Source organism: Charadrius vociferus, unplaced genomic scaffold (genome assembly GCF_000708025.1).
Source record: "Charadrius vociferus isolate BGI_N301 unplaced genomic scaffold, ASM70802v2 scaffold410, whole genome shotgun sequence".
Taxonomy (NCBI): domain Eukaryota; kingdom Metazoa; phylum Chordata; class Aves; order Charadriiformes; family Charadriidae; genus Charadrius; species Charadrius vociferus.
In genome coordinates this window covers 2,243,420-2,264,609 of record NW_009646499.1, presented here as the reverse complement: position 1 = coordinate 2,264,609, position 21,190 = coordinate 2,243,420, and the positions used below count along the sequence as shown (strand labels likewise).

The 21,190-nt window shown below is 42.4% G+C and overlaps 1 protein-coding gene across 1 annotated transcript in view; it reads left to right on the top strand.

Annotated features, from left to right (window-relative positions):
- LOC104284709 (glutamate receptor ionotropic, delta-2) overlaps positions 1 to 12,936 on the top strand; it is a 139,677-nt gene extending 126,741 nt beyond the window's left edge. Inside the window, exons 6-7 of the mRNA XM_009883077.1 lie at positions 8,094 to 8,334; positions 12,431 to 12,936. Of these exons, the coding sequence (XP_009881379.1) occupies positions 8,094 to 8,334; positions 12,431 to 12,853 (664 nt within the window). The 3' untranslated portion in view covers positions 12,854 to 12,936. The remainder of the gene's footprint in view (positions 1 to 8,093; positions 8,335 to 12,430) is intronic.
- The last annotated feature ends 8,254 nt before the right edge of the window (positions 12,937 to 21,190 follow it).

The following is a 21,190-nucleotide window of genomic DNA, read 5'->3' as shown; positions in this document are numbered from 1 at the left end:
GATTTGCTTACATGTAGCTTGGGACCTGCAAGTCAAGTCCTCAAGTTCTATGTATGTAATCACACTGTCTCCTTCAATAGTCAAAATGTCCCTTATGACTGCTTCTGGTGTTGCACAAGCATTATTGTGGGGGACAGTTTGAAGGAAGTGTAATTTTAAGAAGAACGGCTATCTTTGCACTCCATGGCAATCACATGCAATATTGCAGCTGATCTTTGGATCTCGGAGATGATGTTGGAAGCATGGCAGATGCGAGACAGTGCAAACCGATGAGAGGAGGCACAGAGTTGTGCCAGTTGCGGGTAGCGTGTCAAAGTCTGCTTTATTCTTCTGCAGACTCCACGAGCTATCCTTGCCTTCACTTGCGTGGACTTGTTTTTGGCTTATGGTAATGAAAGCAAGAGGAAAATTAGGCCCCAAGCATTCATGTGACCCTGAAGTACTGAATTTTCTTACAGCTTAGTAACTGTCTTTTTTCAAATATGGGTAGTGCACAGGAACCAATATATCTTGAAAGTACATTTCTATGTTTTAATAAGGTTGGCGATGTACTGTGACTCGCCATAATGAATTAATTTGGTGTTTACCATAACAGCACTGTGCTTAATGAACTCATGATATTTATGTGACTGCCTGTAGGTGTTCTCTTGTCATTTGGGATTTATAAATAGGTACTTTTATCACTGCTTTCTCCTGAGCAGGAAAGGTCTGTGTGGTGAAAGGCCAGTTAAGCTCACCTCAACTTTTTCTGTATTAAAAATAAGCAAAAGATCTTGGATAACTTGATTGTTGTCTTTGTGTATGTTTCTGAATTGTTACTATGCAGCAAAACTATGCAGCTTGAATAAAACTATTATAGAGCCGTCCTTATAAAATTCCACCACAGGTGTATAATAAACATAGTTAATATCTCATTTCTTATTACTGCAGATGCCATTTCATTTACATTTAGACTTCTGTATTTGAGAGAGAGTGTCCATGTAAGTTTAACAGATTTAAGTTCAAAGTTCACAAATTTGAACAAAGCGATACTGATTTATGGGATCCAAGTCATGAATGCTTCATCTTCTGAAGCTAGTGGCTTATGGCTGAACAAAACAGAAGGTCAGCTGCTTTCTCTTTTTTAATATTGTTTGATATGCGGATCCTTAACACTGAACAGCAAGTCTGGCTTATTACTGCTTCTTCTATTGTATCTGGAAGGTGAGATGCTTATCCTTGTTTCCGCGCACTGACTTCCTAGCGACAGGAGCGCTGCCAAAGGGCAGATCGGAAGGCAACCGCCTGCCCGCCCTCGTGGGGCACGAGTTAGTTGGGTTTAAATCTGCTTGGAGTCCCTGCCAAAAAAACAGGCTTCTCAGCTGGACCCAAGGGCACTCTTTTGCTAGGTTAAGTGGTAGGAATGGGTGGAAAGGGAGTGCGCCTTCGTCTAATCTGGCAGCCCAAGCTGCATTTGGCTGGTGTGAAAAATTTCCTCTTGTGGAGCCTGTGATTGGCAGCTCATTAAAATGCTGGCTTAAAAAAAAAACACCACACACAGAAAACCAGAAAATAGTCCCTTCAAAACCAGCCTTTTTATTTACAGATATCAAGACCTGTAGTCGAAGGAAGGACTGGAATAGCAATGATCTTTCTGCCTCCAGGTGCTTTGCTCATCTTGCAGGCTCTCCTGCCATCACCTCCATCTACTCGGGAGTGGGCACTGGCACTGCTCCCCCCTTTCTTTCACCTTGGGACAGCTACTTCTGCCCTACACAGCCCAGAGATGAAGGAGGTGTGGGAAAGTATTTTTCAATGATCTGGTGCTCCTTTTTATTCTAGGCTTCGGTCTAGGGAGGGCTAACAGGGTAGCGCAGCTGGTGCCGGGCAAGCAGCCATTTCTGGATGAACACCTTTCCACCAGCTCTATAAACACTTCTAAGTTTTATTTCTGGCCATTCCTTATCTCTTTACTCTGTGCATTTGGGCAAGACAAAATCACACAGGAATATTCCCCTGCTGTAGGTGAATACAGATAAATCCTTTACTCTCATCAGCAGATGTAGTAGGATGCAAACGTGATTTGTTGGGCAGCTGGGGAATGCCAATGTTTGTTGGCACTGGGGATAGCATCAATGTGCACCTACTGCAAGGCCTCAAGGATAAGGTCAAGATAATGAAAATTCATCAAGCCTCCATGGGACAATGAGGCCCCGCTGGCAGGGGAGGAGGTGAAAAGGACCCCCAAGAGCCTGCTACTTGCCTGTCTCCATCCTTATTCCCTGTTTCCCTCCCCATAACTGGGCCTGTCTCTTCCCCAGCCAGGAGGCAACAAGTCAGTCCAGCCAGCGGCCATCCCTCTTCAGGACCAAAGCCCTGAGCCAGCCTTGCAGGTGGCACCTGTGAAAGCTGCTCTGCTGCTGAGAGGTGGGACTACCTTGCCAAAATCTAAAGCCCGCTCAGGGAGATGCAATAGGAGTTGGCATCACTCCAGTTATTGCCGTGAATAAGAAAGATTTAGGCAGTTGCTCCACTGGAGGGGAAAAAAAAAAAAAAATCTTGCTTGTAGGTTCCTACCTGTCTATTTTGATAACTGAAGGGTGATCACAAAGCAGCTTAGTTTTGTATCTTGTTTTATGAGCGGGGAACTGAATTCTCTGAAGACTTGGCACCAGATTTTTGTCAGAAAAGCTCCGGTGTGGAGCTTTTGTCTGAGGAATTTCACTCCTGGCTAGCCACTGGAGAAGTTACTTGAGCTCTTTTAACCACCTGGCCCTGTCTGCAGGCGCCACGTGCTCCCAAATGTGACCCGTGCGAGCTACCCAGGACCTCCCCGGGTACCAGTGCAAGGGCTGGGACCTTGGTTCTGGCCCCCAAGGCACAACCCGCTGAGTACACAAACAGCTTTTTTCCAAAAAACTTTATTTAGTTTTTCTCCCCCTTTTTGACAGTGGGCACTTGTTGCACGGCTACACGCACCTTCTCTCTGCAGCAGCCTGATCCTGGAGTCTAGAGTCAGAGTAGCACCTCCTCTCCTCTTCCTTGTCAGTGCCGACAGTGAAGTTATCCCTCTGGATAACACGTTCCTGGTGCAGGATGCCAATATTCAGTAACCTTTGACATCTCAGACTGTGCATTGGCGTTTCTGATCTTGGCCTGTTGTGTCTCTTGCTTGCTACTGATAACTCAGAATAAAACGAGATCAATCGAAAAATGTGTTGTCACAGATGTCTCAATTTCGGAGCATTTGTGACACCTTGCTATCATAATAAGTTTGGAGTTATTTTGTCTCTAGGTATTTTGCAAGAGTAACTACATTTCACTGCCAGCAGCAAAGTATGTAGTTGCCAAGTTGAAACCAGCCCTATTCCTATTGATGCAGTAGGATTTGTTCACATCACTGTCAGATTTGGAAACCAAAGGCAGTTCAGTCTTCTGTCTTTATATCCACTAGACATTGCTTGGCACTATAAATTCGGGGTGAAATTGGTTAAAGTGCATGCAGACATTTTCTTTTGTGCAGTTTAGTAATTTTACATCATTGCCATGAAAAATGTTACCATAACATGCCTCCTAGAGAAAAATATATTAAGACCTGCACTCTATCCATAAGCAAGTTTTAAAGGTCATGTTTTTCAAGACAAATCAGATTATTTCAATATATAGGCTTCTTTTGCAAGCTTTTTAAGACTGGTATTTCAAAACAGCAGCAATTCATGCACCCTACTTACTAGTTTCCACCACTCTTACTACTGGTTTATGTGTTGTAATACTACTGTGTGGCAATACAGCAGGCTCAAAGGAGCCATGAGTGTCGAGGAAAAGTTCGGTCATAAAAATCTGGGACTTGCAAGAAGAGGCACTTGCTGGGATTATAGCAGTTAGTGCATCATTATCATTCAGGGCATTTAATTAATGCATTATTACTTTAGTCATTTATTAAATTTGAAAATCAAATATCAAACTGATTGTAGCGTCTGCCACCCGGCAGGTACGATTAGATTGTGTAAGGGCACCCACCAGGAGCTGCCCCGAAAGCCCGTATTTTTATGGAAAAAGTCATCGTGTGGGAAGCTCTGGCGGCACACAAGTATAGCGGTGCCTGCGTGCCGCGCACACTTGCACGAAACCTGCCCTCCTCGTGTTGTTTTTCATGGAATTTCAAGAAAAGTACGATTTTCATTTCTGAAAATGTCCCACAAAAATAGGAAGTTTCATCTCTCGGGACAGGCTGGTAGGGTTAAATCTACTTAATAAGTTAACTACTATTTTGTTTCTACAAATGGGTGAATTAACTAAGTCTAATAGAAGCGGGATCTCTGTATAAGTTAATATAGTTAGATATTCATGCTCTTATAATTTCTCTTGATATGTATTTTAGCTCTCAACATATGTTTTCAGCTGCAGTTTTACAAGGTTTCATTATAAGCCTTCCGTTTCTCAAGCTTTTCCATGTAATGATGCAATTACTATCCCTGGTTTCTGCTTCTTTTTTATGTTTTCCTTTAAATAATTGAACTTATGTTACATCCATAAAGAAAATTGCCAATAATTAGCAGTAGTACAATTAGGAATAAATCTCTGTTAAGGAACAAGCTAAAGTTCAGTGTCTTTATGCAAATGCCTATTGTTGAAAAGATGTCTTGTGTAATCAGGAATTATACTGACAAGTGAAGAATCATTTAATTAATGAGAACAGAGCAATCATTTGGATGGTTCATTCTATTACTGACTGAATAAAAGAGAGAAAATAGCCCTACTCAGGGATTAGAGCTGCTGATGGAAGAAATAAGCCCCCCAATGTTGTTCTGTTACTGCCTTGTGTAGATAGTACAGCAATTCCTAAATATAAAAACACCTATGCCAACTCTTTGGCTTGGGCATCGAAAATTAATCATAGAGCCATAGAATGGTTTAGGTTGGAAGGGACCTTGAAGATCATCGAGTTCTGACCCCCGTACCATAGGCAGGAACACCTCCCACTAGACCAGGTTGCTCAAAGCCCCATCCAGCCTGGCCTTGAACATCTCCAGGGATGGAGCTTCCACAGCTTCTCTGGGAAACCTGTTCCAGTGCCTCACCACCCTCAGTGAAAAATTTCTTCCTGATATCTAATCTAAATCTGCCCTTTTCCCGTTTAAAGCCATTCCCCTGTGTCCTATTGCTACATGCCTTTGGAAAAAGTCCCTCCCCAGCTCTCCTGTAGGCCCCCTTTGGGTACTGGAAGGCCGCTATCAGGTCTTCCTGGTACCTTCTCTTCTCCAGGCTGAACAACCCCAACTCTCTCAGCCTGTCTTCACAGGAGAGGTGCTCCAGTTCTCTGATCATCTTTGTGGCCCTCCTCTGGACCTACTCCAACAGGTCCGTGTCTTTCCTATGTTGGGGGCTCCAGTGCTGGACGCAGTAAATCTATTACTCCACAAGAACTTATACAAAAGGGTTCCATTTATGATGACTATCTGCTGCTCCTGCTAACCTGACAGACTGGAATATTTGAGCCAAAATACTCACGTAAGTCCTAATGCAGGATCATAGTGCAGCGAGAACCAGAATTAGAGTGAGTTACGTCTGTAAGCACTGTATGCTATCATAGAGAGCAGCATATGGATTGTGTTTGCAATTGTAGAGGCATAATTATGGTGGGGAAGGACCTCCGGAGGTCTTCAGCCCAGCCCTCTGCTCGAAGTGGGTCCACTTACGTTGTTCTGGGCCTTGCCCGGTGGGCCTTTGAGCATCACCAAGGATGGAGATACGGCAAATTCTTTGTTCTAGTGTTTGACCTCTCCCATTTTCCTTTAATCTACTTGGAATTGCTCATGTTCCAGCTTGTCCCAGTTACACCTCTTCCTGTCACTGGATCTGGCTCCAGCTTCTCTACGTGCTCCCAATAGGCAGCTGTAAGCAACAACGACAGCAATCCTGTGTGGGGTCCTCATGCCTCTAAAGCTCCTCTGAACATGGATATGTCATAACAGCTATTCTGTCTTTTGCAACAGAATGGAGAGTCCTCCCATACACGACTTATTCCTGCCCCCTCAGGAAGCTTTGGGATGGGGCTTCTCTAAGGTGGCATCGGGTTTGGGACAATTCAAAATATAGCCCAGGCAACTCTGACCTTGTTAGCCACTCAGCACTAGACCTTCAGTGATGTACTGTCTGAAGGCATTGAGCAGAATTTGTCCCACTTCTTATAAACACAAAGCTATGCAAACCAGGTGATTTTGGCATCTCCAAAGGCACGTGTATCACCTGCAATCTGTTTCTCAAGGGCACTGTTCCCTTGGTACAGCACAGAGGTAGACAAGCAGTTCCCTTCTGAACAGGTCAGGATCTCAGCCACGGGACATACTACCAGGTAGGAAGCAGAAACTCACTCCAGAGCTGTGCTGGGGTTTAAACCACTGGTGGCTCTGTGAAGTCTCCCGTTCCTGGTAGGACCACAATGTAAGTATAGGGTTGTTTGGATGTGCCATAGAAAATTTAGTGGCTTTATTAACATGACTACATGTTCAAGTGGCATTAGACATCATAGAATTGTCTGGGTTGGAAGGGACCTTTAAGATCATTGAGTCCAGCCATCAACCTAACACTGCCAAAACCACCACTAAACCATGTCTCTAAGCATCGCATCTGCATGTCTTTTAAATCCCTCCAGGGACGGTGATTCAACCACTTCCCTGGGCAGCCTGTTCCAATGTTTGATAACCCTTTCGGTGAAGAAATTTTCCCTTATATCCATCCTAACCCTCCCCTGGCGTAACTTGAGGACATTTCCTCTTGTCCTATTGCTTGTTACATGGGAGAAGAGACTGACTCCCACCTCTCTACAACCTCCTTTTAGGTAGTTGTAGAGTCATCAGGTCTCCCCTGAGCCTCCTTTTCTCCAGGCTAAACAACCTCAGTTCCTTCAGCTGTGTAGAGCAGTTGCCCTCTGCTTCTGAGGTGCATTCACACTCCCTTTCATAGTACTGTATTTTTCTGAGGTTGAAGTAGACCACTGCATGGAGCTGTTATGGTAGTCCCGAGTCAGTGGGAGAGCTTTTCTTCCCCCTTCAACACAGCACAGTCTCTGGTAGCAACATCCCAGGCCTCTGCTGGTTTGTGTGCACTTGGATTTTTTGCATGCTGTGTCAAATGATTGCACAAGTAATTGTTTGCCTTCCAACACTGAAATGAAAAACAAATTTATTACATGAAGGAAAACATTCCCCCTGTTTTATTCTTTGTAAGTGTAATCGTTGAATTTTTTATTTTGGTTAACCAGATGCACCCTGCTGCTACTCTAGTAATTTCTGGACGTTTTTAAAAGAAAAAAAAACAAACAAAAAAACAAAAAAAACACTCTCCTCAGTAATAAATTAACTAAATATGAAAGTCTTCTTCCAAACAAAATTCTCGTTTCTCAAACTGTTCATCCCATAGGAAGTCTAGCTAAATACGTTGGCCTTGCAAGTTGCCCAGTAAATCTTTGTCGGTGGGCTGGGTACATAGGTGCAAGGACAAGTGAATTTTGCAGCAAAGAACCTTCCTATGGAAATCGCTTACCAGCAGGTCACACGCTCCCATTGAGCAAGATTAGGTCTTTACTGACTGCAACTAATATGGTTCTGCTCCTTCTCCATAGCAGCAAGTAGGTAACCTGATAAAGATCAGTTTACAATAAGGTAACGTGTATCCTGTGCTACGTCTGAACTGTATTTTCCTTTTTTTATTGAAATGTCTCTTCTCCAGCGATTAAAATGCAAAATACATATTGCCAAATACCTAATGCACTACAAAAATCAATTGACATAGTCTGTAGTGAAAGCTAGTTAAGAAAATATGGTATCTTAAGTATGGAACTTTCATTAAGGGTCTTAAAAGAAGGAAAGAAAGACTTGTATGTGCTTTCCTGTATCTAGGGCAGAGCATAGATATATCCATGTGCTCAGTCTTACAGGCAACCCCATATTCTGGCTTTCTTTTTTAGCTAAATCAGTCTGCCTGGATTCATCAGCTGCTTGGCTTTCCAAGACACGTGGGAAGGTTGCAAGTAGTCGGATTGTATCCTCATGCTCTCAGGTGCCACCTCTGCTGCCCCACTGTAACCCCTGACTCTGTGCTTTCTCCTCAAGGATTTTGGAGCTGCAGCAGAATGGCGACATGGACATACTGAAGCATAAGTGGTGGCCAAAGAACAGTCAATGTGACCTTTACTCATCTGTGGATACCAAACAGAAAGGAGGTGCCCTGGACATAAAAAGTTTTGCAGGTGTTTTCTGCATCCTCGCTGCTGGGATTGTCCTATCCTGTTTCATTGCAATGTTGGAAACGTGGTGGAATAAAAGGAAAGGCTCCCGGGTTCCATCAAAAGAGGTATTAGACCCTCCATTTCTCCTGGGGAATTTTCATGCACCGTAAAGATTGCTGCCTTGACTTTATAGCGTTAGAGAGGGTGGGGGATCAAATTCAGAAAAATTTCCTTAGCTTCCTAATATTTTTAAGGTAAATGTTGTTTCTCAAAAAATCTCTTTAGCTATTCTTTCTAGAAAAGCTTGAATGAAAAAAAAGAGTATACTGATGATGTATAAATATGCAACTATTCTGAGTAAAACACAACTATTACTTGTAGAATAGTACATTATTAATACATCAATATTTAGTTCATTATTCCCACTGGTGAGAGCTAATTCTCACCAGTAAGTTCAAAGGTTTCTTGGCTTCTTCTTGAAAAATATATCCCCTAAGCTCAGTGGCTGAGTCTTTCAAAATAGATTTGCAAAGTTTAGCCCTTTAATCAGCAGTTAGCTTCTTAAATACGCGTGTTCCCATTTTCAGAAATGTTAACCTCTTGAGACTTCCATGAACTTCAGTTCTTGTTGTTTAATGTGAAGTCCAAGAGTACATTAGATTTTTCAGATTAAGGTCAGACTTCTGAAATCTACTGCAGGCTTGTTTCAGAAAATCTTGGATGGAGACCACGGGGAGATTTGTGATTTTACATCAGACATGAGTTTGCTTCTACACGTGCGTGTGTAATGCTTTTCTTTCCGTGGCGATCTACCTGTCCCTTCATCAGCCATCTGAGCCTTATGTGGTCCTACAACAAATTTCTTACCTTCATAATTAAGTCTTTAACTCTACAAAATACTAGGAAAACATTAGGGGGGGAAAAAAAAGTTATTGAAATTTACTTGGCAGCGATGCCCAAAGCTGAACCTAAATATGAGCTTTAATGTAGCACTATCAATTAGAGCTTTTCTATCTGTGTAGCTTAGACACATCTGTGTAGCTTGTGGGGTATTGATGTTAATTTGTGTGCAGTGGTCTCACCTTCTCTGCAGTTTCTCCATTGTGTTTATTTCTGCTAATCTAGTGCTGTGTAATCAGGCAGGATTAATTACGCTACCTAATTAGACAGCATTGGCACTGATGTTAGAATACGTTTAATCTTTTCTTGCCTGTTTTAATTCCCAAGCTTTTTTTTTTTGTTCAAGATCTGGACCGGACCATTATTAAAAGAAAACAAAGAATCTCTAGTCTTTAAATTCGGTTTCTCAGGAATGGAAACCATATAGTTTCAACTGGTAAATTATTTTAAAAACCTAAAATGTACTTGATTGTTGTTTACCCAAACTTCCAGAACTTCATACCTCATATTTATCTGGTGCAAAACATAAAAAAAAAAAACATGGATTTTTTATATAACTACAAAATTTCCAATTTCAATTTTCAAATGCAGAGAAATTCAAGTGTATACTTTCCACAAACGGTATAATTTGGCCTCCTTGATCTTTGTTACGTGGTCATTAAAATTGCATGGCATTAAAATTGCGTGGGCATTTAAAATTGCGTCTCAACACTAAATTGAAAAGCTTGGCTCAAAATTGAGTTTAACGCGGACGTATGTGCTGAATGTCCCCACTGTCCTGGATGTGGGGGTCATTCAGCAAAGAAATACATCTTAACTAACTTTCTTAAAATTCATTTTAGCTTCCATGAAATCCATTGGCTCTTCCAGGCCACTAGTCCAGAGTCGGGGGTCAGATTGGGCCAGTTTGTGGTCAGCAAGCCAACCCTTTTTCCTGGTGGCTGCCATCTTGTGCTCCAGAATGCAAGCATTTATACTGAAAAAAATTGTCTTATGGTTGCGAAGATAACATTTCAGTCGCGTACCAGAAGTAACCCATTCAATGATGTCTGCCTGAGTCTGCAGACAGCCTTAAACGGTAGCTCTGAGAGAAGTATGAACTGCCCCAGTAATCTCAATGGGATGTTGACTCTGAAGCCTGATGATAATTTAAATGTGAAAACTGCTGAATATTTCACTACTGATCACACAAGAGAGAAGAGGAAAGATCATATTATGGAGATATGCACAATCTTACTGTGAGTGGGTCTCATTTTGGTGTATCGATTGGGTGGAGATCGGGTTGTGGGCTAAGCATGGGAGAGTATCACCGCTTATATATTTTCACTGGTCTGACCCTAGCCCCAAATGCATCTCTGTAAGAGAAGAAAGAGGAATATTTTGAGTAACTTATAGAGGCTCAGAAGTGATGAAATTCCAATCTTTTCTCGATTGACATTTTCAATTACAAAGTGTTTGTATGTTTTTTTCAAAATTAAAAACAAACAAACAAAAAAAAACCAACCAAAAAAAAAAGAAAAATATTTAGGACTGTACCTCAGAGACATAGTCATGACTTGCACACGCTAACAGAGCCTCTGTGTATTTCTTTAGCTTCCGATGTGGCCCCAGTTCTCCTGCATCCATATGCAGCTCCAAAGTTTTTAGGAGAGAGCGTTTGGTGAATGCGTTTGGTTTTGGTGTCACCTGTGTGGTTGTAATGTGCATCCATGTCTATGTCCACATGTGAATAAACTATAGATAGAAAGCTAAGTCCAAGAAATGAGCGCTGCATTCTTTCCCTCTCGTGATGAACTCAAACCAAAGCCTCTGGTCAGTGATCGTCCAGTCCCTGGGAGATCCCTGTACCCCGTTCCCTGCCCCTTTCCGCCCAGTTTGTCTCCCTGTCCCTGCCCTCGGAGAGTAAAATCCCGGAGGGGAGCTGGCCTCTCAGCTTCCTTCCAGTCAGGCTCTGCGTTCGGCGTGGTACCAGTGCAAATATTTGGTGATCCATTTTGCTAAGTAGATGAACTCGTGCAGTTTGTTCTAGGTGTGGACTTTTTCAGAGTGCTTGACTTCATTCCTAGACAAAGGAGGGATCTCAAGCCCATTTGGTATACTAGGAGTTTTGCCATTGATTCAGGGAGCTCTGGATCAAGCCAGTCATTGAATTGCAGTAATCAAGGCTGGAAGTCATCAGTGCACATCTATCGGCTGCCTAATTATCCTCTGTGAGGTCCTAGAGTGTGAGATATTTCTAGCGGCCTGGAAGAGCCAGTAGATTTCACAAAGATTAAGGTAAATTTTAAGGTTAGTTGAAATCGATTTTTGTTCTGAATGAGCTGCGCTACCTAGACTGAGGGAATACCCCTGTACGTGTATACTTAATGTTGCTTTGAATTAAGCTTTGCAGTTCAGTAGAAATATCTATGTACAATACTGGTGATTTATTGTGTCACCCAGGACTTTCTCCTGGTTTTTTTAATTGCCATGCATTTAAATTCTCGATTATAACAAACAAACAAACAAACTGTTTAACTCTCTCTGGGAGGAGAGATTTAAGAAGGAAAAGGGACAGAGGTAAGAGGAGGGATGATATATTCTAATAAATGCCCCAGGCCGCCTTCTCTTCTTCTCACCCACAAGAGGGTAATTCCATCAGAATCAATGGAATTGCTTCTTTGTAGGTAAGGGGAGGATGAATCCCTCTTTTGGCACTGTAATTTAAAATTGCCTGATGTACTCCTTTCTGTGTGATGTGAGTGAGTCACCAGTGCTTGGATTTTTGTCTGGAAGTGCAGCCTTTCTATGCCAGAATTTGTATTACAAAGGCAAAAAGCAACCTGAGATGTTTTTAGCCCTTTCTCGAGCCCTGAGAGGATGACAAAGATGGCAACCTGATCCCTCAGAGCCACCCATGTTGACATTCAAATTTAGTCCTCATTGCAGAGATGAAGAACTGGCATCGTCCCAGGTGTTTGAGATTATTCTTTGCTTTCATGGCACAAAGTTTACTGCTGTTCAGCTCTTGCTAGTCCAACCCACCTAACTCCGAGCCTGGCTTTTCCTGACAAAAATCAACCAGTAGCTCTTGGAGATTTGTTGTTCGGATTCAGGGTTTGAGGGTAGCTGTGGTGTAAGGGTCTGCCTCCGTTTGGTTTACCCACCCCGCTTCAGGCTGGGGAGGTGTTTGCTGGTGACATTCAGAGATGCCATCAGTCAACAGCCAGCTGTAGTTAATTGGGCGTTGTGCTTCCCTAGCAGTTCTGATAGCACTGTGAAGCTTCAACCCAGCACAAATGGCAATGGTGAGTGGTGCCTCTTGTTTTTTTCATTCCCCAGGACGACAAGGAGATCGACCTGGAGCATCTCCACAGGCGCGTGAACAGCCTCTGTACAGACGACGACAGTCCTCATAAACAGTTCTCCACGTCGTCAATTGACTTGACCCCACTGGACATTGACACTTTACCCACACGTCAGGCACTGGAGCAAATCAGTGACTTCAGAAACACTCACATCACCACAACCACCTTCATACCAGAACAGATCCAGACTCTGAGCCGCACGCTGTCTGCTAAAGCTGCTTCGGGTTTCTCCTTCGGCAGCGTGCCCGACCACCGAACTGGCCCTTTCAGGCACAGGGCACCCAACGGTGGCTTCTTCAGAAGCCCCATCAAAACAATGTCATCTATCCCTTACCAACCAACTCCTACTCTGGGGCTGAATATTGGTAGTGACCCAGACCGAGGCACCTCCATCTGAGCATCAGACCAAGTTTCTTCACTGTTCCTTTTTTAGGACTCCCTTTGCAAGGAGCAGCTGTAATATTGTGGGACTAACATGGATGTAACCTTTTTTCTTTTCCTTATTTTTTTGGGTTTTGAGGTGTGTTGTGGTGTTTTTTATTTTGTTTGGGAGTTATTTTCTGTTCAGGTTTTTTCCTTTTTTTTTTTTTTTAATTTTATTTAAGAATCAGGATTATTAGTAACAACTCTTCCTCCTTCTCTTCTCTGCTTTCTCAGTCTGGTCTCCTCTGTCTCCCCTTATTCTCTTTACTACTTGAATCACTTATTCTCGGTTTATCACCATGTTAGGTTTCGGTTACTTCAAGCTTTTCATATACTTTAAATATAGGAAATGCGCAGCAATTCATGCATAGAAAAACCCTGAGGATTGCTTTACAGAAGGGCATTTGCTCCTCCTCCTACACCACCTTTTTTTACTATAATTGCAATAACTTAAGTCCTTTTCATGTATTCTGCTGCATCCAGTCAGTGCTCCACTGCTGTGTGTCCTTTTAACTGTGGACCAAAGGCAAACCCTGCAGTTTAAAAAAACGAAAAAATTAAAAAAAAAAAAGGCAAAAGAAAAAAAAAAAAAAGGAAAAAAATGAACACAAAACAAATGAAGTTTAAAGATCGATCAGGCCCCGTAATACAAGAATGCAATTTTGTAGGACTACAAAAAGCCATTACTATGCCAGTGAAGACTACAGTTAAATCTACTTTTGCACTGCAACAGTGCATATGACCTTTATGTGATTGTACAGTGTTAAAAGTTTTTCTTATGTACAGTAAACTGTATCATATGGCAGAAGCCTCTGTTGTGTTAAATAAATTAGTATCTCATACATATATATATACATATATACACATGTATGTATATATATATACATGTATATATAGCTATGGCAGCCGTTGCATTGCAATTCATTTAATAAAGCTTTAGTAAAAATGTGTTGTATACAGGAAAGATGTACAGTGCAGGGGGTCTTTTCATTTAGAAAAGACAGGTTGCTTTAATGTTATTCTGACTTGCATCGTTTGCCAACAGAGCATATTTTATACTTTTTTATTAGAACATCTGGGGCAATTTAATGTTTGTACCTAGATGTAACTCCTTTGGTTAGGTTTTGCATTGGCTATTGAGCATTCTATAAGGCTAACCTTGATAATTTTACTTTTAATTAATTAGACAAATGGAACTCTCTCTTAGGTATACCACGTTCATGAACGACTAATATAGCTCTAGAGAAGATTAAACATAGGTCAAAGGTCAATAAATTATTCTCCAAATCAGTACAGTTGTTCGATACAATAATGGTGTTAGTAAAGGAAAAAAAAAAGCCCTCGAGAAATACGGATGTGGCCTTAATTATATTCATGTGTTGTTCTAAGGAAAAAAAAAATATGAACAGGCGCTCATTTTAACCCTTTATATGTTAAGTTAGATTTAGAGGAGCTATGTATTTTTTACATTAGTGCCAACTGTATAGAACAAGAGAAAGAACAGCAGTGAGAGCAAAACCAGTGCCCACTTTGGCATCAGCTTTTTAAAGTAACACTGTTACCTGTTAGAAACGTAGGAAGAGCTTTCAATTTGTAATCCTTAAAACTAAAAATGCGGTTAAGTAGAAAGCAAGCAGTTTATCCTGTGAGGTTTTTTGGTTTGGTTTTGTTTTTAATGCAATCATACACCTATTTTAACCTAACTCATTCTTTGGCTAGAATTAATAGGAATCAGCCTATGTGATTTGCTTTAGGATAAATTAAAAGGTATATTCTTCAGATCTATTCTATTTTGATGCTAATTCTGTTCTGGGGGAGCATCTTGTACTGTCACTGTTTTTTGTACTAAATCTTCAAATATTGTCTACTGTGTAAGGCAGAACAAATTCTTATCGTGCAAAAGGCCATTTTGTTTCCAGGGTAGCAAGTGTCTAAAAGCATGCACAACTTGCTTCCTCCTTGTAACATTCATGAACTCATCCACACTTCTGAGTAAAATAATAAAAAAAAAAAGAATATTTCTTTCCAACAAGCTACGTAGGGACATACCAGATGTTGCAGTGATTTTAGCTATTAAAAGAAACCTGTTAACCATGTACGATATTTAAAATAGGCCTATTTTGATGTGTTGCCTATTATACAAATATACAAAACACTTTTTGGAGGCCTCAGTTACAAGTGGCAGAGCTTTCTGTGTATAATTTGTCTAAATAATTTGTCTAATAAAATTGTTTTCTAAACTTGTGTTTCTTCTTGTTTAATTGCTGAGTACTGTGGAATTTTTGGCCTGTGGCAAGGCGTCCACTCATGAACTTTTTTGCCACATCATTACTGAAGGGGATTTAGCTCCTGGAGATGGGATGAGCTCACCACACTGCTTTGAGTCAGCTCAGTCCAGAGTATCCATGGAAATCACCAAGGTTTACTACGTGTATCAATGTCAGGCTTAGATTTCAGAAAACATATACAGACAGCATTCTGGAGAATGATTTTAGAGTTCATTGGCACTGACATCTAATGGACGTGATTTGTAGAAATACTGCATCCCACCTCCATCCTTTTTAGGATAATCCAGGAATTTTCTTGGAACATGGTCATTATTTTTAAAGAATCACATTCTGCCATCTTTATTTGCACAGCAGTTTGGTTGCTCTGGTACTGGACATACACTGCCTTTAGATTTGACAAAAGTTTTGGTTTGAGAGAGTTTAGCCCATATTTCATTATGGCCTTCTCAATCCTTAAGTTTCATTAACATGGTAAACTTAATGGCCTAATTCTTAGTAAGTCATGCAGGAGGTACTGCAATAACATCAGTCACGAGGGTTTAACTTGCAGCATCCAGAGTTTGTCTGCTGGCTTTTTACGTTCAGTACATTTCATTCACTGAATAATATTTTTTACCACCTACAATTTTTTATTAAGCTTAGCAGGCATGCAGGGGATTTCATCTTGTAGTTTCAAAAATACATTGGAAGGAGTCCTCAAGTCATTGCTACATTAAAAAAAAAAAAAAAGAATCCAGATAAGATAAAAATCTGAAGAAAGTTAGATTATTGAAAGAGACTTGAGGTTAAAATTTAAAGGTACCTATGCACTAATGCAAATAGGCTCGTACATCAGTGGGCACTAAATGCCTAGCAACAGGATGCTAGAAGCTTTTATAATCTGGCTACTTTTATTATTTCATAAAAATCAGCCAAGGGACAAGCTCTATGTGTTTTCTCTGAGGCAGAGCTATGGCAAACTGAGGCGCTGACCCTACAAGCCCTTACGCATATTACAGTGCGTCTAGTAGGGGTTCCCTTAGCCATAAGGATGCTCACATGATCAGGGTCCTCGTTTTAGGCTATTCTTGATCTGTAACATAATCGTGACCTCTGGGAAAATGCTGTCCTGCTGGCATCATAAGTCAGTCGCTTTAACACAGGCATTGTCCCTGTCACTTATGCTCAGACACACCTCTTGAGCTAGGTAGTTCTACAGATACTGCCTATGTACTCTCTGTAACAGAGTACATTAAGGTGTATGACACTTCTTTCTTTCTTTAAATAAAAAGCCAGTGAAGTAATAGTGTTAAAGACTGCCAAGTGTGTCTGCTGCAGTAGCTCCACTGGAAATGCAAGCCAGCTGTATATAAAGATGAGTTGTTTGCATGCTGATTCCAGTCAAACAACCATTTTGACGTACCAGCTACAAACAAAAAAGCAAGCAGCGGAAGAAAACATATTTATCTGATTTCAAAGAATCACTTAGGGAGATGTTTCTATTGACCAATGGGAAAATACCTGGAGATAAAAAATAGTCCTGCTGCATCAATCAAGTGAATGATTACAGCTGTCACTGACTCAGCTGCAGCATGACCAGAGCCAAAGTCTCCTGGGTTTCCCTCCTGTCTTCACAAAACAAAGTGCTAGTGTCGTTTCCCTAAATAGATCAGATTTTTTAGAAGTATCTTAGTACTTAGTATTTTAAACTGAACATTAGGAAAGAATTTTTCACAGAAAGAGTGGTCGGGCATTGGAATAGGCTGCCCAGGGAGGTGGTTGAGTCACCATCCCTGGATGTGTTTAAGAGCCGTTTAGATCTTGTGTTGGGGGATATGGTGTAGAGGAGAACTTTGTAGAGTAGGGAAGATGGTTGGACTCGATGATCCCAAGGGTCTCTTCCAACCTAGACAATTCTATGATTCTATGATTCTATCTTTTTCTCTTTCTTCCACACTCGTGTAGGATGCTACAAAGTGATGAGAATGTAAAGCTGCCGTTCTGTGCTTGAACACTCACTGTAGCTGGGTCAATACAGCATACCGCAGCTTAATACCCCAGATAAGTTTAACTTCTCAACTCTGCACAAAGGTGATGACATAAAAAGCAAACCAGCTTCCTGTGTGCACACTTGTTGGTGTAGCTAATGAAAAAAAACCAGTCTCCAAAACAACAAAGGCATCGTACCAACACAGCCCTGCTTTACCCATTTTTTCTCTCAGTCCAGCTATCTGTGTTTCCTCTTCAGTCTGCAGACCTGTTTTGAAATAAATGTCAAAATCAAGTATCTGCTCCTAGGTATGAGTCGTAAACAAAGTTTTTGGTAAACACTGGGGCATGAACACACGCAACCACACATCACACCAAGACCAGTGGGCAACCACAAACTCATCATCACAACTTATCAGCTTGTCATGTCTCACCCAAGGCGTCATTCGTGAGGTCAGAAATAGAAGCCTCCAAAGAAAGGTCAGTGCAGGCAAAAGGATTCATGGCCTAATGAATTCCTAACTGAACAACTGTACCAATGCCCCAAAATTACAGGAGCCATAAGTTTCATGAAAAAAAAAAAACAAACCAACCTTTCAAGAGGTATAGTTATAAAAGTAAATTTACTGTCTGTCAAGACTTCCAAAATCTGCCCCACCCCCGTCCCTTTCATCACAGTGGCATGACGCTTTGCGTGTACTACAGAATTTATTTCTGTAACATTTGTCAGAAGGAAAGAAAATATCACAGCTGGAAAACTGAAGGTTACACCACCCGGGTGAGTTGGCAGTAGGAAGAGGCAATGGCTGTCCCAGTCACAGGCCAGAGACACAATTTCACTGCTGCTCCTTCTGCCCCAGCAGTCATTTCAGAGCAGTTTTGGCCCCTTAAAAACAGCAGGAGCTGTTATGGACATACCTGAGGCTCATAAGCAGGGCTACAGAGGCAGATACGTAGATCACGCATTTCTCCCTAGCTCCCCGCAGAAGTGGTGTGTAAGGCCACCAGCAGCTGGAGAGTGCCACGGATTGGGGCAGGAGCCCTTTGTACACCAGATTAGCATCCCACAACGGGGACCTTTCCCCAGAGGTGCTGGTCACGCTGCCCAAAGCAAGGCATATGTGAACAGGCACAGTGACCATATGAGCCACGGTACTAATGTGTGGGATCAAAAACTGCCATACCACTGGAAAAAAAGAAAGCTATCTGCAGCCCAGCAAGCACAGGACACCCCTCCACCCTGACATGACAGCTCAGTGCTCCTGTAGCTAATTACTCCTACCAGCACTAGGAAGGCCAACCTTTCTGTCAATGCAGGACAATTTTTTCCCCCTTCTAAAAGCAGAAAAGTTTGTGTCCCATTCCTTGTTCCAATGGGGTGATACCCCAACATAACTTGGCATAAGGGACTGCTGTGGAGTGCCAAAACAAAAATTAACAACAGCTTTATTTGCAAATCCAGCTATCATCCACTATAAGACTGACAACCACCCCACCCCCCAACCAAAATAAGGAGTTTAAGACAAACCCATTAATTAATAAAAATTGAGGGGTGCACATGCGTGTCTGCTTGAGACATTGAGCTCAAGTAACCACACGGCTGCAGGTGCTTCCCTAAATTGCTATCCTGACCCACACTGCAGGTGGCACGGCAGCATCATTACTTGGCCTCCCAGGGCATGGAAACTGGCAGCTCAGGTCCAGCCCCTGCCAAGGTGTAACACACAGGTTTGTTTTGACTGCCCCATGAATGCCTCGCGTTACAGCCCCCAGGTGAGTGCTCTGCAGCTGGGCTCCCCCCCAACAGCTCTGTGTCAGCTGCTTTCTTGCCATCCCCACCCTCCATTTAATTCCCCTCCTCCCCAGCACCAGAGTCAGGGGAGGCTATGGAAAGCAGCATGAGAAAGGAGCATTTATTTCAGCACAAAGATGTCCCCCACCCCTAATTTGAGGGTTCACACCTGGACACCCACCAGGACAGCCGAGCTTTGCCTGCCTTTCCCTGCAGCATCACTGCTACGCAGGGTGCAATGTCCCAGTCCCCCATGCTGGCACCTGACTGTAGATGGGACATGATTGGAAAAAACATAGCAGGCCAGGGAGGTGGAAAACAGCCCCTCCATTCTCAGCAGTCCCTTCTAACTAAGCAGGTTATCTTCAACTGGATCAAAGCCCTATCTGCAAAAATCTATGGGAACCAGCCTCATGAATGGAAAGATCATATCCTCCTTCTACATATAGGAAATTTCCCCACCTGAATCTAATTTCGGTTGCCACTCAAAGAAAGGCTCAGAGGTGCCACTTACTCCCCTTGCTTGACTGCAGAGGGACCCTCCTTTCCCACCCTGGCACAGCCAGAGGATGCCATGGCAAGCATTTTGCCTGGGAGCCTGATGTGACGACTGCTAGAAATTTAAAAATCGTGGCTGGGAAAAAAAAACACCACCCAAAACCTTCTCATGAGTTGTTTGTGTTATATTTGCCAGAAAAAAAAAAAAAGGGGGGGGGGGGGGGGGGGGGGGGTTGGGGGGGGGGGGAGGAGTGGGCAGCTCTGAGAGTGCATTGTAGCCCTGCCACCGCTGGTAAGCGTGCCTTTCTCCCCCACTGGCCAGGGACATGCTTCTTCACACACACAGTGGGGAGGTCTTGTTTGGTTTTGAATATTCCCCTGTATATGAATATTCACTGTGGACCACAGTAAGAGTAATCACAGCTGACCCATGTTGTTACTAATTAATTCTTTTGCTTACACACGGGGGAACGGGAGAAAGAAAGCAAATAGTGTGAACAAAGCTAATAATGTGGTTACTTGCTACTCCTACTATCTGACACATTTTTAAAGAACAGCCTCTGCGGCATGACAGCGAACACAGCAAGAAATTGATGTAGTGTAACTGAAAAGCATGTTGGTTTCCGAAATAGTGCTCAGGCACCACTGCAATGGTTTGTCTTGCTCCAACTTTTACAGACCTTTCTGAATAATGTCTGCTGTTGCTTGGATCAGTTTTATATCTCGGCAGGTTTAGGAGATTGCAGAGGAAGTTTTCTTCTCCCTCCCTCAACAAAACAGAGTTCCCTAGAACACTTTATATGTTTTTTAAAAAAAAAAAAAAGTCCTGTTAGACTATCTATACAATGCAGAAGGTATATAGCTGATATGGGGCACAGGGAGCTTTGTTTCTCCTACATCAAGATGAAAGAGAGGTAGAAATAGAGCTGCTATACACGTGAAAATCTGACTTTTGAAATATCACTGTGATCAGTTTTAAAGACTCTCTGTCTCATCTGACAACGTAGGCCTATTCATATGTATATTAGGCCTGTTAAATCTTATGTGAGTCGTTTGAAAAGGGAAAACCTATTTCTATAAAGATTTCTAAACATTTAGTCCATAAATATCAACACTTACAAGCAGCTTTGCTTCTAAAACTTACAGCCAGTGGGTTACGATCCCTGGCATATAGTCATTTGCTGAAGTTAATAAGGAGTATAAACAGAAGTTAACCTGGAGTACAAACATGAATTTCTATCATTTCATAGGTTGAAGGCATGTATGGAACTATCAGGTGCAGTGCTTTTGTATATATATCGCCACTGCCCCACACTTCATCTTCCTCAAAGAATGGTGGTCACTCGCAAAAGCGTGGCCAAAAAAGTAGGAAAAGATGGAGAAAAAAAAAAAAAAGCCCTCACTGTTAGCACCAGTTACTCTGCTGCTGGAGCACGAAGCCCCCGAACCCAGCAGGCTGTTTCCTTGGTAGGACACCTAGCTGGGTCTTTCCCTTAGGGAGAGTTTTGGTTCTGATCTAGTTAATTTTCAAAGAAAAGCGACGTTGCTTGGTTCAGCTGATGACAAGCAGACCGAAGGGGCTAAATTTGTCCTTGTCTTTTCACCTGGCTCGAATTTACTGTCAGCTATCTACCTCCTGCACATCACCTGCCTCGCCTAACCCTTGCCTTGACTCCTTGGTGGCTTTACCTGGCTCCTCGCTGCTGCCTACGGCCTGGCCAGAGGTGGGCTGCGCTCCCCCGTGGGGGTGCTTCGGCCGGAGGCA